Source organism: Eleutherodactylus coqui, chromosome 1 (assembly GCF_035609145.1).
Source record: "Eleutherodactylus coqui strain aEleCoq1 chromosome 1, aEleCoq1.hap1, whole genome shotgun sequence".
Taxonomy (NCBI): Eukaryota; Metazoa; Chordata; class Amphibia; order Anura; family Eleutherodactylidae; genus Eleutherodactylus; species Eleutherodactylus coqui.
Window position 1 is genome coordinate 43,258,842 of NC_089837.1, and position 16,286 is coordinate 43,275,127.

Here is a 16,286-nt window from a genome sequence, read left to right on the forward strand (position 1 = left end):
TTTTTTCTAGACTACATCTGCAATTTATTAGTCAAACATTATCCATTTAAAATAAACCATAACTCCAAAAACTGTGTTCATAATTCTCTGGATTCATAATAAGTCTGTGTTGCAGCTTACCTGCAATATTGACTTAAAGGAAGGTAGAAGCCGATGCGTTCAATTTTTTCAGCAGTTGTCACATTCCAAACAAGGCCTTGTTCGATGTAATTGATTAACTTGTAAAATGTTTTCAACATATAAAAAAAATCACAATGGTTTCTTATCTGTGTGAATTCTTTGATGATACCTACATTTTAAATAATTAGTAAAACATTTCCCACATTCTGAACACGAATACTGCCTCTCTCCTGTGTGTCTTCTCTGATGTGCAGCAAGACCTGATTTCATTGTAAAACTTTTCCCACATTCTGGACATGAATAAGGCCTCTCTCCTGTGTGACTTCTCTGATGTAAAGTAAGATTTGCTTTTTGGCTGAAACATTTTCCACATTCTGAACATGAATAGGGCTTCTCTCCTGTGTGACGTCTTTGATGCACCATAAGATTTGATTTTTGGCTGAAACATTTCCCACATTCTGAACATGAATATGGCTTCTCTCCTGTGTGAGTTCTCTCATGTATAACGAGATCTGATTTCAGGCTGAAACGTTTCCCACATTCTAAACATGAATAGGGCTTCTCTCCTGTGTGAATTCTCTGATGAATCATTAGATTTGATTTTCGGATAAAAGATTTCTGGCATTCTGAACATGAAAAGGTCTTCTCTCCTGAATGAATTTTCTTATGTGTAACAAGATCTGATTTCTGGGAAAAACATTTCCCACAGTGTGAACAAGAGTACGGCTTCTCCCCTGTGTGCACTCTTGTGTGTGTAAAAAGACCTGATCTTGTTGAAAAGTGTTTCCCACATTTAGTACACTGAAACTTTTTACCCCCTTTGTGAGTTGTAGGTGAGGTAACAATCTGTGATTGGTCAGGAGGAGGTTCCTCACGATTAGGGGGATTATATGACAGATCTGTAGTGACAATCTGTGGCTGGTCAGGAGAAGGTTCCTCACGATTAGGGTGATTATATGACAGATCTGTACTGACAAGCTGTGATTGGTCAGGAGAAGGTTCCTCACGATTAGGGGGATTATATGACAGATCTGTACTGACAAGCTGTGGTTGGTCAGGAGAAGGTTCCTCATGATTAGCGGGATTATATGACAGATCTGTACTGACAAGCTGTGGATGTACAAGAAGGGTAATGAGGTTTTCTGCTGAGGTGTGCGGCATGATATCTTCATCTTCTACTTTATAATTACACGACAACATGAAGTTTACTTCCAGGGGATTATCTGTTAGAATTAATAAAAAGCTGTGTTACATTACCATCATTATCCACGCTGTAATCATCCAAGTAGATAAAACAGTTCAAGTTTGGAGCCAACATTCACAAACAATGCCTGACAGCAGGGACTTCCAACCAAGATGCCATGGCAGGCTGGAATACCATGACATGAAAACTCACAAGGGGTGCCACAACACTCACGGCCAGGGAGTCAGAATTAGGCACATTAGGGATTATTAGCTGCTGGCCAGTAGCACTATGGGAAATGCGATGAGGGAAAGTGCTGCAGGCAAGCTCTGCCCACGCTGCCCCTGTTCTGCTTCCCGGGTCTCCAGTCATTGCTCGGGTAAAAGTTTGGACCATTAAGGTGCCCATACACATTCAACAACTGTGAAAAGCACAATCCCACAGCTCTTTCCACCACACACATGAAAGTTCATCTAGGTCAAAACAACTCTGATGCAACCTTATCTCCCAGGGAACAGGAGCATTGGGCTATAAACATTAACATCCCCGATTTTACTTTGCCCCGACCTTATCTGTCAAAGAATACTTGACCCACCACCCCCCTGGACACATTAGAGACCTATCCAGCTGCCAAACACACCGTTATCAACAGGCTTTGGACAACTAAAGTTTAATATGAATGGGGTCCTTTTACACGGGATGTTTGTTGTCTACTTAAGCGTCCAAAAGTCATTCCAGAGGTTAGGCTTCCTGTTTCTCCACACAGAAGCGATAATCACTTAGTGCATGGAGGCGGTGCAGGTTGGGGATCGCTTCCAGCCACCCCCTCCATTCACAGCAGACAGGCAGTCTTTCATAGACGAACGATTGTCTGAATGCAACACCCCAGAGGAATTGACCCTGGGCACCTGACTACTGTGCAGAGCTGGGAGGGATAACTGTTGGCTTGTCATGGTGGCACTTACCAGGCTCTGGTCCCATAGGGATAACACGTAACCAAGGCCAGAGCAGGATCGCAGGCCAGCTTCGACACCTCTAAGATAGGGAGTACCAATAAACAGGATGGTGGGAGGAGTAGTACTTATAACTCGTGATGCCACCATTCCCACACAGGTATGCTACACGGTGGAGACATAACACAGAGACTTGTGTATAATACCTCGGGTCCTCAGGAAGAGTTAGAGCCCGGTATAGCCTTTACTTAAATAATAAACTTTTACAACAGGTGATGCAGGTACAATTCACTTTAAGTAGCAGCAAACTATAGCTCAGAGGTAGGGAGGATACACAGGATGAATGCGGTCCTACAGTCCACGTTATCTGTATGTCACTGTTCCTGGACTGGAAGCACTCCAGAGGAGGAAGGGGGTAGGGGCCATTCTGCAGACTCTCTGGCAGACCATTATTGACAGATAAGGCTTAAACAATAAACACCCTACATGGCAGGTGCATTGGTGTGACTCAGTGAAGTACCTAAGTGCAGTGATCTCAACTATGGACAGCCACACAGGAAAAGCCTGTAGTGTGAACTGGTACCTGTTCAGATTTAGTGTAGGTCTCGCTCTCTCTGGTGCTGGGACTCACTCCATTTACATCCACACTCAAAACGCTATGGGAATTGCTCCTCTTCCTCCATCTTCACCTACATGGAAGCTGAAGGTGCTTCCATGCGGCTCTGTGTTAGCACTCTTAGGTCCCTGAACAAGATGGCACTCACAGATTCAAGATAGAACTCTCGTCCCACTCTCAAGCGCTCCTATTTATCTCCGCGGGGATGAAAGAAACAGCTATGGCAGAAGTCTGCGGTATTCTCCATATCTTTTCAATGGGGCTAGCGCTGCTCCCCATTGAAAAGACTGTCGATATCCCGTTTTTTTCCTTGCACTGCGCTGCGAGAGTTTTCACTTACTCTCGCAGCGCAGTGGAGAAAAAAACACCAGTGGGTGTCCGCCCTACCGTGTTTCCCCGAAAATAAGGCACTCCTGAAAGTAAGACACATTAAGAAATTTGCAGAAGTCGCAAATATAAGGCACACCCCGATAGTAAGGCATACTAAAGTGTGCAGGCAAGTCAAGAGGCCTGTCCCCTGCTGCCATTCCCGTTGTCTCCTACCTCCAGATGTATAGGTAGATCTGCAGACAGTCTGCTGTTATCCTGTCCCTGCTGTGCTGCACGAGTGTGCTGTTGTGAGCTGGAAAAGTACATACTGTATGTTCTGTTCCTGCTGTACATGTCTGCTGTGATGAGCTCCCCCTGGTGGCTGGAAGCTGCAATACCATCCCTGCTTACAAGTGGTACAGGAACTTCTGTCTGCAGACAGGTACGATACTTTACAGCCCTTATTTTTTTTTATGGCTCTGTGTGTGAGTCAGGCAACGATATGTGTGATTCTTAAGGCAGGGTTCTCACAGAGTGTATTTCCAGCCTTAGGGAGTGAGCATTACAGTCTCCAGACAGTGTGTGGGAGCCAGGAGTGTCAAGAAATTCAGCAGGAAATTCCGCGTTCAGATGTTTATGATGATGTGCCAGAAAATGATGACATGACTGTCATTGAGTAATTTTTGCTTTGTTTTCACAGTTTGTCTAGCTATATTGGTTTGTGGTGACAACTACGGTACTGTGCAGTATATACGGTAATAAATGTTCTTTTTTTTTTTTGTTAAACAATAAATGTGAATTCTTCTTCATTGAAAAATAAGACACCCCTGAAAATAAGACGTAGCACATATTTGGGAGCAAAAATTAATATAAGACGCGTCTTATTTTCGGGGAAACAGGGTAATAGTCTGAAAAATATGACAAATATATTTCTTTTGTTTTCTCCACTACATATGTAAATCTCTCCTTACCCTGTGATATCGGAGGCTGGTGGTCCTCCATCATGACGTCCTTGTACAGATCCTTGTTTTCTTCTAAATACTCCCACTCCTCCATGGAGAAATAGACAGCGACATCCTGACACCTTATAGGAACCTGACAACACAATGATCCTGTCATTACCCAGACTCCTCTAGTGCTGTTACTGTATAATTTCCCAGCATTCCCAGCAGTGTCACCTCTCCAGTCAGCAGCTCAGTGATCTTGTTGGTGAGTTCTAGGATCTTCTGCTCATATATCGGTAAGTGAGGAGGGGCCTCTGTGATGGGGCTCTGGCTCCTGCTCCATCCTCCTGACTCATGGAGATGGCTGTTGGGAGTCGCACCGTCATCCGATGTCTTCACTATTATGTAATCCTGGGTATAGAGAGAGAGACATGTAGGGGACTATTACTTCCTATAATGTATTTTTTTCCTTAGTCTGACTCGTTACATAATAAACTAAGATGATAGAAATACAGAACAGTTTACCTCTCCGGTCAGCAGGTAGATGATATCCAAGGTGAAGCTTAATATTCTCTTGGTAATCTCATTGCTGTTCTTCTCCATCCTCGGTGGGTCATTCATGAGGACCATTTTGGATGAGGACATGAGAGAACTTAACAAACTGGAGGGTTCTAGTGCTGCCGGCCCTTTATGAGAGAAGGAGAGACTCTAAATCATACGGGGACATCATCATGTGTGATATACAGAGCCTCACTCACTGAGCATTGAGAGACGCAGGTTCTCAGAGCCGTCACCACATGTATACGGGTATGTTCACACAGACGGCAGATGTTTGCTGGGGATATTGACATTCCAGGGCAAGTTCCACAACAAATCTGCACCCATTATAATCAGTGGGAATCTGCGCTATAATCCATATGATACAGATTTTTCCACATTCAGATATGTAATCCCCGTGCAGAAAAAAAAAAAAGTTTTGCGTCACTTTTCGTGGATTCTATACTATTTGCATGCCGATAATTACACACACAGATTTGCAGAAATCCACACTTCGCGGTATGCACGTGGAAAAATCAATGTTGAATTCTGCGATCTGTATCACGGCTGCCATCTGCTAATGGCTTTTAGGCCTCATGTCCACGGGGAAAATCAGGCCCGCCGCGGATTCTCCATGCAGAATCCTGTAGTGGGTCCCTCCTGCCCCGCGGACATGAGGCCTAAAAATAAGAATAAACTCACCTGTCCGGACGCTGCGGATCTTCCCTCTGTCGCGGCCAAATCTTCTTTCTTTCCGAAGAAAGTCCGCAGCAGAACAGGGAAGGTCCGCAGCGTCCAGACAGGTGAGTTTTAATTCTGGTACAGGTGTTCCGCGGATCCGGACGGCTTCCATAGGCTTCAATAGAAGCCTGCGGGAGCCGTCCCTGCGGGAGACCCGCACTAAAATGGAGCATGTCGCGTTTTTTTTCCCGCCTGAAGGGAAAAATGACATCCGCAGGTATTTAATGCATCCCTATGGGGCGCAGATCCGCGTGCGGGAAAAATGCTGCGGATTTTAAATCATCTTTTCCCCGTGGCCTCATGTCCACGGGGAAAATCAGGCCCGCTACGGATTCTCCATGTAGAATCCGTAGCGGGTCCCTCCTGCCCCGCGGACATGAGGTGTTAGGGAATTCAATGTTCCGTCAATATGCTGTGGGGCTCCAAATCAGAGGTGGTTATGGCAGCCACCATGAGAAAGCAATAGACACAGGCATCACGGTCGTGTCTTAGAGCAATCTGAGTTTATTGTGTGCATTGTCTTTCTTATACAAAAAATAGTAGGCGTATCAGAGGTTGAACTGCTTTACAGAGGTCGACCTGTTTTACTGGTACATAATTTTGTCTTCTCTATAAACAATGCTTTATTTGTTTGTATGTAGACATCGTGTCTGGTATCCTGATTATCATCACACTCTACATATTAATCACATGCCCTACCTAGACAGCAGACAATGATCAAAGCATTCCTCACAACCTTTGTAAACAAAAGCTGAACAAGATCTTGGAGACATGATGGACATTTAAGATTACACCTCCACTTCATTTAGCAGAGCTTTTCATAGGACACAGAATAGAGTGTACAATTTAGGCCTACAGCCTCCGGAAACGTATATTACAGATGGATGAAATGTATACATATATAAGTTTTCATGTTCATAACCCTCACAGTGGCATAAAAATAAGAATTAACTCACCTCTCGCCCGCTCCGGATCTTCCCTGCGCCGCGGCTTCATCTTCTCTCCATCGCGACCGGATCTTTTTTCTTCGGCCCGGTGGATGCGCAGGGCACGTCGGTTGTGTGCCCCACGCATGCGCCGGCCCGAAGAAAAAATATCCGGCCCCGACAGAGAAAAGATGAAGCCGCGGCGAAGGGAAGATCCGGAGCAGGTGAGTAAATTCCGATTTTGGTCTCCCGCGGATCCGGGCAGCTTCCATTGGCTTCAATAGAAGCCTGCGGGAGACCCGCACGAAAATGGAGCATGGTCTGGATTTTTTCATGCTCCATTTTTTTTTATTCCCTTTTATTGACGATCCGCGGGTATTTATCTACCCACGGGTGGTCAATGCATCCCTATGGGGTGCGGATCCGCGTGCAGGAGAAGAGTTAAAATCCGCTGCGGATTTTAATTCTTCTTTTGCCCGTGGACATGCTCCATTGAGGCCTCATGTCCACTGGGAAAATCAGATCCGCTGCAGATTCATAACGCGGATTTGGGCTGCGGATGCACTGTAATTGTCTTTTATTTTTCATGTGGGAGATCAATTGAGCTATGTGCCCTATGAGCTCCCGCACGCGTGATCCGCACTACAATGGAGCATGGCCAGATTTTTTCATGCTCCAGAAATTTTTTAATTCACTTTTAAATACCATCCGCGGGTGGTCAATGCATTCCTATGGGGCGCCGATCCGCGTGCGGGAAAAACGCTGCGGATTTTAATTCTTATTTTCCCCGTGGACATGAGGCCTTAGGATGGACTCGCTATTTCTGGCATCTCACAGATCCCGGCACACACTATGTATTCAAACTCTGTGCGTGAAAAGAGGTTCTGCAGCAGCTGAGGTCTGCATCAGATGTAAAGGGAACCCGTCCCCATGAACATGCCGTCCGATCTGTCAGCCTCCTCTTATAGAGCAGGAGGAGCCCAGCAGATATATTGTTGTGTGGGGGATATTCTGTATCAGCTGGTATTTAACCCCTTCCTGCACTGTACATTTATGGCGCTGGCAGGACGCACCTCCCACACGGTGGTATAACGGTACGCCGCGGCTCAGTGTCCGTACCGCCAGCAGCCGCTGTCACATAGCGCTGACACCCGGCTACATCACTGGGATCAACACTCACTGGGCATTACACGGTTGCCTTGGTAACTATACCGCCGAGCGTCCAGCAGCGCCTCCCCGCGCCCGATGACAGATCAATAGGATCGCTCACACAAAATACGCGCATGTGAGCGAAAACACTGAAATATATGGGTTCTATTCACTGCATATTGTGCGCAAATACATCCGTGTGAAGCCGGCGTAACAGAAGGGAGGCCGAAAAATACAAGGAAACCGTGCGAAACCCTCCGGCGTCTCTTACCTGCCGGCCGGAGTCACACGCAGAGCTCTGATATCAGTGTGCTGTATATGTGTATATATATCCTCCGGCTGATAACAGAGACAACAGCAGAGACCAGGCCATGCTACACTGCAATAACCAAAGGACCTGTGATGATGTCACTACCATGTGATCAGTAGGGGCGGAGCTCAGCAGTGAGGAGGGCTGAATCACACAACCCAAACAACCAATCAGGTTGCTGGAATTGCTGAATATGGCAGAGGTGTTGCAGAAATTGATAATATGCGTGAAGAGGATATGTGGGCATAATAACATCTTCTTCCCCACCTCTGCAACAATCAGCAATTCCAGCAACCTGATTGGTTGTTTGCCTTGGCTGATTCAACCTGCTTGGTTGTTAGGGCCGAGGTAGGGAGTAAAAGGCTAATATGCGATATGTGGTGGCTGAAGGACCAGTGATGATGTCACTGTCATGGCGGTGTGCTGATGGTCATGTGATCAGTATATAAGGGGCGGAGCTCCCATGTTATTTATGTTACAGTGTCACCAGTAGAGCAAAGAGTGATTCTTCTCAGTGAGAGAAACCAAGTAATCTTGTAGATCGGAGACCTTCTAATGGCCAACAATAATACATGATGTTACAGCCAGCGTCTTACTGCCCGTCTTACTGCCCGTCTTGCTGCCCGTCTTGCTGCCCGTGTTCTGGGGTGTCCTACAAGTAGCTGCATTACCCCTGTAATGTAAGGAGCCGTAAGACCTGCTGACATGTACGGACCGGATACAGATCCCCTATAAGATCCCGGACACATTCACATGTTCCACGTCTGATGTTGTGTACCTGATCCTCTGCAGTAAATGTCCTGTTGGGGGCTTCATGGCGGAGAAACAGGACAAAAACTGAAAGCGAGGATGAGAACGAAAGTAAGATCCCGTCGGGGACATCGCCGGAGACATGGATAACGGCGATCACGTGATCAGGACCGCATACCGCAGCCCACGTGAAATCTCCAGGCTCTTAGCTGCCTTTTGTATGCAGGAGCAGGGAGATTTTAAATTTTCTGGACCCTCCACAGCTTTTGCGCATGCGCCTGTCAAGAGACTCATGCTAGTAGCTGGGGAAAGGTCCACAAATAAACATTGCAGCAGGGGACACATCTGTGGGCCTTAGGTAAGTGATTTAATCTCCCCTCGCAGTTACCACTTGTGAGGAGATGAAACTTTATCTTTTTAAACTTTTTTTTAAACTTTACATAATTGCTATCCATTGGATAACAGCGATCACATGATCGGGGCGGGTCGCACACCGCAGCACCTGGTGACATCTCCCTGCTCTCGGCTACGTTGACAGCCGGGAGCAGGGAGATTTTAAATTTGCTGGGCCCTCCAGCGTTTTCCGTCCAGCGCGCATGCGCACAAGGCGGCAGCTGGTCCTTTCAGGACTAGATCGCCGCAGGACATCACGGAGGCGAGCAGTGTCAGCTCCGATCCGTGAGGGGAGATGAAACTTTAACTGTCTTTTACTTTTATGCGATTACAGTTATCCATTGGTTACCAGCAATCACGTGACCGGGGGTTGCACACCGTGGCCCCTCATGACAGCTCCAATCTGTCAGTCGATACACACAAAGACCCCGGGGCTTTTGTCTGTAGGTTCGGCGTGTTTTTACGGCCCAGGGGAGTAAAGCCCAAAGACTCAGGACGTGAAAACACGTATGGGTGGTCACTAAGGGGTTACATTGCTAAAGGTTTGTAAATAAGACCGGTTGCACACGAGCAGATTTAAATTACGGCTTCTGCGATTGCATCTGCGCAGATTATACACAGTAACTGACTTTCGCCGGTTGAGGAGAGGATTTGCAGATTCCGCTCGTGGAAGAAAAATCGCAGCATGCTCTATTTTACCGATGATTGCTCCCAGAATGTACTAATACAAGAGGGCAGGTAGAAGCACCACAACTCCCAGCATGCAGACAACCAGACGTCTATATGGAGGAGCATTACACAGCTGTAGGTATTAATGAACAACCACCCCCACACCTTCCTTATCCTGGGGGATGGGGGAGGGGAAGGGTGTCGGCAGCTACTTAGTACTATATTTGTACACAGATGTAACATACAGAGGGGTCAGGCCACTTAGTACATGTAGTGCACCCTGCAGGCTTACAAGGTGTGAGTAGTTGTTCATCAGTCCATGCACCTGTGTAATGCTCCTCCATATAGCAGTCTGGCTATCTGCATGCTGGAGGTTGTGGTACTTCTACTTGCCCTCTTGCATTAGTACATTTGAAGTAGGATATTTGACAGGACAACTCAGGATCTTCGCAGGAAATGGGTATTTTATTTTATGTGCGCACCGACCATGGTCGATTTACAAAGTAGGATTCTAACAGCCTTATACAGTGTGGGCGGGCCTAATAAAAGCCAACACTTATTGGTTCATCTTATTTCTTATACCCGCTATGTACATACGGATGCATGGTGAGGAGAACAGTGTCATACCGGGGGGGGGGGGGGGGGGCAATCTTAGGATCAAATTACAACACTGTGAGCAGAGAAAACTTAGAATATACTCCAGGTCTCTGGCTGATAAGAGAGGCAATAGCAGTTAAAGTACATTAATTTTTCTATGTCCTCGTACCCCATTTCCCTCCCTTTGATAGCTATCACTTGCTTATAGCCTATCATCCTAATTTAGGGGTTTATGCCCCCATTGACTTGAGTATAGCCTGTCTATCCCATGCTCCATCAGTGTAGATCCATGTTTTAGAGGGAGCGCATACTTGATTATAGCATATGATCTGTAAACCATGTTCATATATGTAGTAGGTGGTCTTATTGTATGTGTAACCCCCTACTTGTCTCCCCTTACCCATGTAGTAAGTATGGTACACCAATGTTCCTGTGATGCGTGTACCCATTATAATCTCTTGTATAAATTTTTATCACAATTATTGGGACAAGTCCAAATTTCCTGTATAGCGTAATCCCACCACCCCAACACAGTTTTTAGTAGGTTCTTTGTTCTTCCTGTTGTCTTGCAGCTGTAGTTCTGCCCTCACCTAGGTGTTTGAGGGAAAAACAATGTCTCTGTGAAGAAAACACTGTCTCTATGTAGTAAACACTGTCAGATGGTGGCTCCTGAGCTTCCTGGAGGTGACAAGTACTCTGTCTGGTCCAAGGCACTTCTAGAGGTTTTTAAGGTGAGCTTCAGGGAATCTGGCGGGTATGTTAAGCAGGCATGGTCAGTATAGGCCACTTTAACTCTGGGCTGGTGGATTCAAGGTCCCATCTCGGCAACTTTAACAGCAGTCGGGGTAGACGGGATAACGGTGTATGGACATGTCCACCTAGGTTTACGAGGCTTCTGGTGCCAATCTTTCACCCAGACTTTATACCCTAAAAGAAAAAAGAAGTCCACAGCTGTATCCAGACATATAGGTAACTTTTGCACAGCAATAGTGAAACAAGTAGGTAACCCTTCTCCTGCTCTTTTGGCGATGGTTGCCATGGTCTTACCCTGGGCAAACATCTGCTGGTGATTTATCATCTCTCCCACTATTTTGTTGCCTGCTCTAATTCCCAACACTACTTGGCTAGGCCTACCCTACATCATCTTAAGAGGGGAATAACCAGTTATTTTGATTCTGAGCAGAGCAATGGGTAGGACTTATGACTATTTTAGGCGAGTCTCCTGACAGAGCGTCTCTAAGGCAAGTTTTAAAGTCCAGTTCATGCGCTCAGCCTTTCCTGAGCTCTGTGTGCAAAGTACAATTTCCAACTGATCGTGAGGCAGCTGGCTAGCTCTTGTTCGATCTCTACAGCAAAGGCTGGTCCGTTGTATGACCAAATCCACATTGGTAGACCGTGTCTTGGAATTATGTCTCTCAGTAGTACTTTGGCCACTTCGGTCAATTTTTCAGTCCTAGTGGGGTAGGCCTCCATCCACTCAGTGTGAGTGCAGACATAAACCAGGGGATACTTACATACATCAGCTGCAGGCATTCGAGTAAAGTCCACTAGTACATCTTGGAAGAGAGCAGCTCCATAAGATTGTATCCCTGACGTCTTCAAAGGTCCTTGTCTGGGACTATTTTCAGCATAAATGAGACATAATCTGGTGCTCACCTGGTAAATCTTGGGATTTACAGCACATTTTGGCTTAGATCTTCCATAGTGGTGGACCCATAGCGTGTCCTCATGCGCTTTCTTGATGTTCTCCGTCGCTAGTGCTGTTGCAGCCACACTTCTTCCATCCGAGGGAATGAACCAACGCTTAGGGGTGTATTTTCCATCTTCTGTCTCTAGTCACTCCTGTTTACTTTGATTGTAGCACAGGTTCTACCCTGTTTCCCTGAAAATAAGACATACCCTGAAAATAAGACATAGCATCATTTTCCAGAATTTTTGAGGATGCAAAATGATTTTTCAGGCTTTTTGAGGATGCTTGAAATATAAACCCTACTCCCAAATTAAGCCCTGCTAACAGTTAATTAAAAAAGTCAATTTAAATAGTGTCCAGGCAGCTATACATGTAAAAAAGTTAAACCTTTTTGAACAAAAATGAATATGACACTGTCTTATTTTTGGGGAAACACAGTAGTTGCTGAGGGGAACCAGGAAAAAGGCTTGTGGCTTTAACAGAACTTTTGGCGTTTTGGAGAGTGTCCGCTTGCTTGGCATCAGCATCTGCCTCTCTGTCTCCTTGTGCCATGAGTGAGTCTCCCTTCTGTTTTCCTTTGCCGTAAATGACCCATGCCTCTCCTGACAGTTCCAGAATGAGAAGAAAATGCTTCACTTCTTGACCCACTCAAGGGATCAGACTCTTTTCTTTTTTTCAGGGCCCCATGAAGATGGAGTGTGAGGAAGGCATACTTTGATTCAGTGAAGATATTGACTTTCACCCCAGCTGCCAGCTGAAGGTTTCTGATAAGTGCAATAAGTTCTGCCTTTTGAGCTGAAGCTCCTTTGGGCAGCGGTTCTGCTCTTGTAGTAGTCTGTAGACTGACCACTGTATATTAAACATAGCATATGCCTTCAGCCATGAAGCTGCTACCAGCTGTGTACTATTCGACATCAGGAGCTTCAAGCGGTGTATCCTGTAGATCAGGATGGTTGCTGAAAATTTCATCCATCACCTCCCAGCAGTTATAGTCAGGGGTTTAAGTTCTAGTGAGCAACAGAGTTGCTGGATTTAGAGTAGTACACACTTCCAACTTCAGTCTTGGGTTTTTACATAGGAGGCCTTGGTATTTGATCATGTGAAAATTTGTCAGCCAGTGGTGACCTTTGCAGTCCATCAGTTAGGACAGAAGGTAGCACTTGTACTGTAAGATCTTGACCCAGGGTTAGCTTGTCAGCCTCCATAACCAAGGCCACTGTTGCTGCCAGTCTTCTCAGGCAGGGAGGGCATCCCATGGCTGCATTACCAAGTTGCTTGGAGAGATAGGCAACAGGTTGATGCTATGATCCCATCATCTAGGTGATCACCAGTCTCTTCTTCTAATGACCATACAGAATAAGTGGTTTCTCCAGATTAGGCAAGGCCAGTGAGGGTGTTTTTAGAAGAGCTTGCTTGATGCTGTCATAGGCCCTTGTATGTTCCTGCTTCCAGCAGAAGGGGGCATCTTTATCTCCCTTTGTGACTTTGTTAAGGGGTTTGGCCATTTTAGCAAGGTCAGGTATCCTGCAGAATCCGGCAGCTCCAAGGAATTCTCCGACTTGTTCTGGTGGTTGGTAATGGGATATTGTAGATGACCTACTTTCTTTCAACTCCTAGTTGTACCTTCCCTTGCGAGATCTGAAATCCTAGGTATTTAACAGTTGCTTGGCAGATCTGTGACTTCTTCCTTGAGACTTTGTACCTTGCTTCATAGAGATGACGAAGCACTGTCTCACTGTGCTGCAGATTTCATTCAGAGGTAGATTCAGTTATGAGGTCATTCACATACTGTAGCAATACATTGCCTGGCTGGGAATTCTTCTTAGGTCAATACCAAGAGCTTCTCCGAAGAGTGCGGGTGAGTTCTTGAGCCCTTGGGGCAAATGGTACTTTTCTCCAGTTCTTGGGTCTTCCCATTGGAAGGCAAAGATAAGCTAACCGTCCTTTGTCAGCCTAACAGTGAAGAAAGAGTCTTTCAGATTCAGCACAGTAAAGTGGGTAGCTTCTCCTGGTATCAGTCCAAGCAGTGTGTACGGCCAGTTGGGCATTGTTTGATGCAAAGTAACCACAGCCTGATTCAGTGCTCTGAGATCCTGGATTGGGTGATACTTTGTTCTTCTAGGTTTCTTCACAGGCTGGAGAGGGGTGTTCCAGGATGATTGGCATGTCTGCAGGATACCGTACTTCAGAAACTTTTACAGATGCAGTGTGATGTCATGGCAGGTAGCAGATGGTAGGTGGTTTTGCTTGATAGACACCTGTTGTGCCCCTGGCTTCAGCTGCACTGTGGCTGGAGGTATATTCTTCTTATGTATTCTAGTGTGGAACCACTGTGTTGTCACTCCGGGCAGGAAAACCACTCGGTGAAACTGACAGCTGACCCAGAGACTGGATACTCACTCCTCAGCGTGTAGCTTGGTACGAGGTGGAAACTAGGACTGAGCTAGCCCTGCATTGGTGAGGAATATGAAATCCCTGCCTAACAGAGAGCAGGGTCATTGTCCTGACAAAACCGGCCCTGAGCTAGAACCTGGGCGCTGACTAACCCTGTCACGATCCCAACACCAGAACGGGTCATACCAAGCAGGCATAGAGGTCAAGGCTGAGAGTAGGTAACAGAGAACCTGGAATGTACAAAAGTTGCAAATGGCTACAGCAGACTGGAGATCAGTAGCAACAGAGATCACTGTAGAAGTAGCAGCCAGAAGCGGTCATACAATTCTGAGCTAGTCCTGGTGGATCATCTTCCGCTTATTTTCTTAGCAGCTTCATTACTAGGTCCGGGGTGGGACTTGAGTGATCTGGCTCATGAAAGACAGCAAACAATCTCCATTCTTCCTCCTGAGGCACTGTGAGAGGATGTGGGCGGGAGTTGGAACATCTTTTTCAAGTTGTGAAGGCATCTGTCCTTCCATTTCAAAGGACACTCGAGCCTGTAGTTTTCTCATCATATCCTGTCGCAATATTGGTATTGGGCAGTCCAGTAGATGCAGGAATTAATGAGTGACTTCTTTGGGTTATAACTAAATATTCAGCTCCAGTATCAACCATAAAGTTCACAGAATGATCCCATACATTTACTCTGACCATAGGTTCCATCCTCATTCAGCATTATCTTCATACAGCAGAACAATATGAGCAAAACAAGATGTAGGTTATGGGGGCAGGTGTGAGTGGCTCTGCCATGTGCTCATCTCTGGTAGTGGCCATTTTGGGCCTAGCCCTTTCCTCCTTCTCTTCCTGTATGAGCAGAGAATGTGAGAGGGCAGTCTCTAGTCGTCTTACACCTTCTGCATTAGTCTCCAGCAAAGGGGCGATGTTGGGGCCCACCCTTCTGTACATATGAAGGAGGTAGGTTGTTTCGGGTGTTGTACGGGGGTGGGGTGTCTTGACTGCATTGCTGCAGGCCATCTTTTAAATTTTTTTTAACAGTCCTTTGTTCTCCAGCAATTGTGCACTGTAACTTTCTTCTAATGTCACTATTATCACCCTGTCCGTGCCTCCAGAAATGTAGGATTATGGTCTATCAAGAACTCCCTAAAACTTGACAATCCCCTTTCTGATAATTTTTTAATTACCATTCCTGTTTGCATAAGCTCATAATAAAGACAGTGTAATTCACTTCACTACAAGTTTGTTTTCATTACAAGTTTCTATTCCATTAACACAAAAAAGTACCTCTGCAAGAATTCTTACATTAGAAGATCAACACACATTCCTCCATCTTTTCTTACCGCTAGACTATCTAGCTGAAAGGGAGGGGTGACAGGGGAAAGTAAAACTGCAGCTTTATCAAACGTGTGCGAGAATCAAGCATTTTTTTAAACTATTTGTAAACTACACAGAGCCTGTATCACATTAAGCTATTTGTAAATGTGACTCCATTCAATACTAGTGTAGCCTATATTCCCCCTTTTCTCCCTGTTAAACAACTACATGTGCAGGCAATTTAAACACAATGCCAGGGAAAGTGACTTCAGGTGGGTGCCAACACAAACTGCAGGCAGATAACCGGGGGAAGTTGAATATTCCTATGCAATTCGGAGAAGGCACCCATCATTGCACTAATACTTATGCAAGCATTTCGATGCCAGGTAAAAGGTACATCAATGAGAGGTGAGAAGCCCGTGCCTGTTGTGGAGTTAAGATGGTGCTTGAGTGGCTGTCCAAAGTATGACAACAGATTCTAAAATAGCTGCTGGGCCATGGCTGGCACTGAAATGGCCACCGGGGACATGGCCTGACTGGGTGATGGTAAGGGGTGGTTCTGCACACTAAACAAGTATCAAGGTATGCAGACTGCTACTGGCCACATAAACAACATGGCCATCTATGCAATAGGTAGGAAACACCCTTCATGACACGTCCAGGGTGGAGCCCTCAGATGGTGAAGAAGGGC

General features: G+C 45.9%; 1 protein-coding gene across 1 annotated transcript in view; it reads right to left on the reverse strand.

Moving 5' to 3' along the window:
- Window positions 1–16,286, reverse strand: part of LOC136608803 (zinc finger protein 484-like) — a 20,388-nt gene continuing 4,102 nt past the window's right edge. Inside the window, exon 3 of the mRNA XM_066589130.1 lies at window positions 1–863. Within this exon, the coding sequence (XP_066445227.1) occupies window positions 250–863 (614 nt within the window). The 3' untranslated portion in view covers window positions 1–249. The remainder of the gene's footprint in view (window positions 864–16,286) is intronic.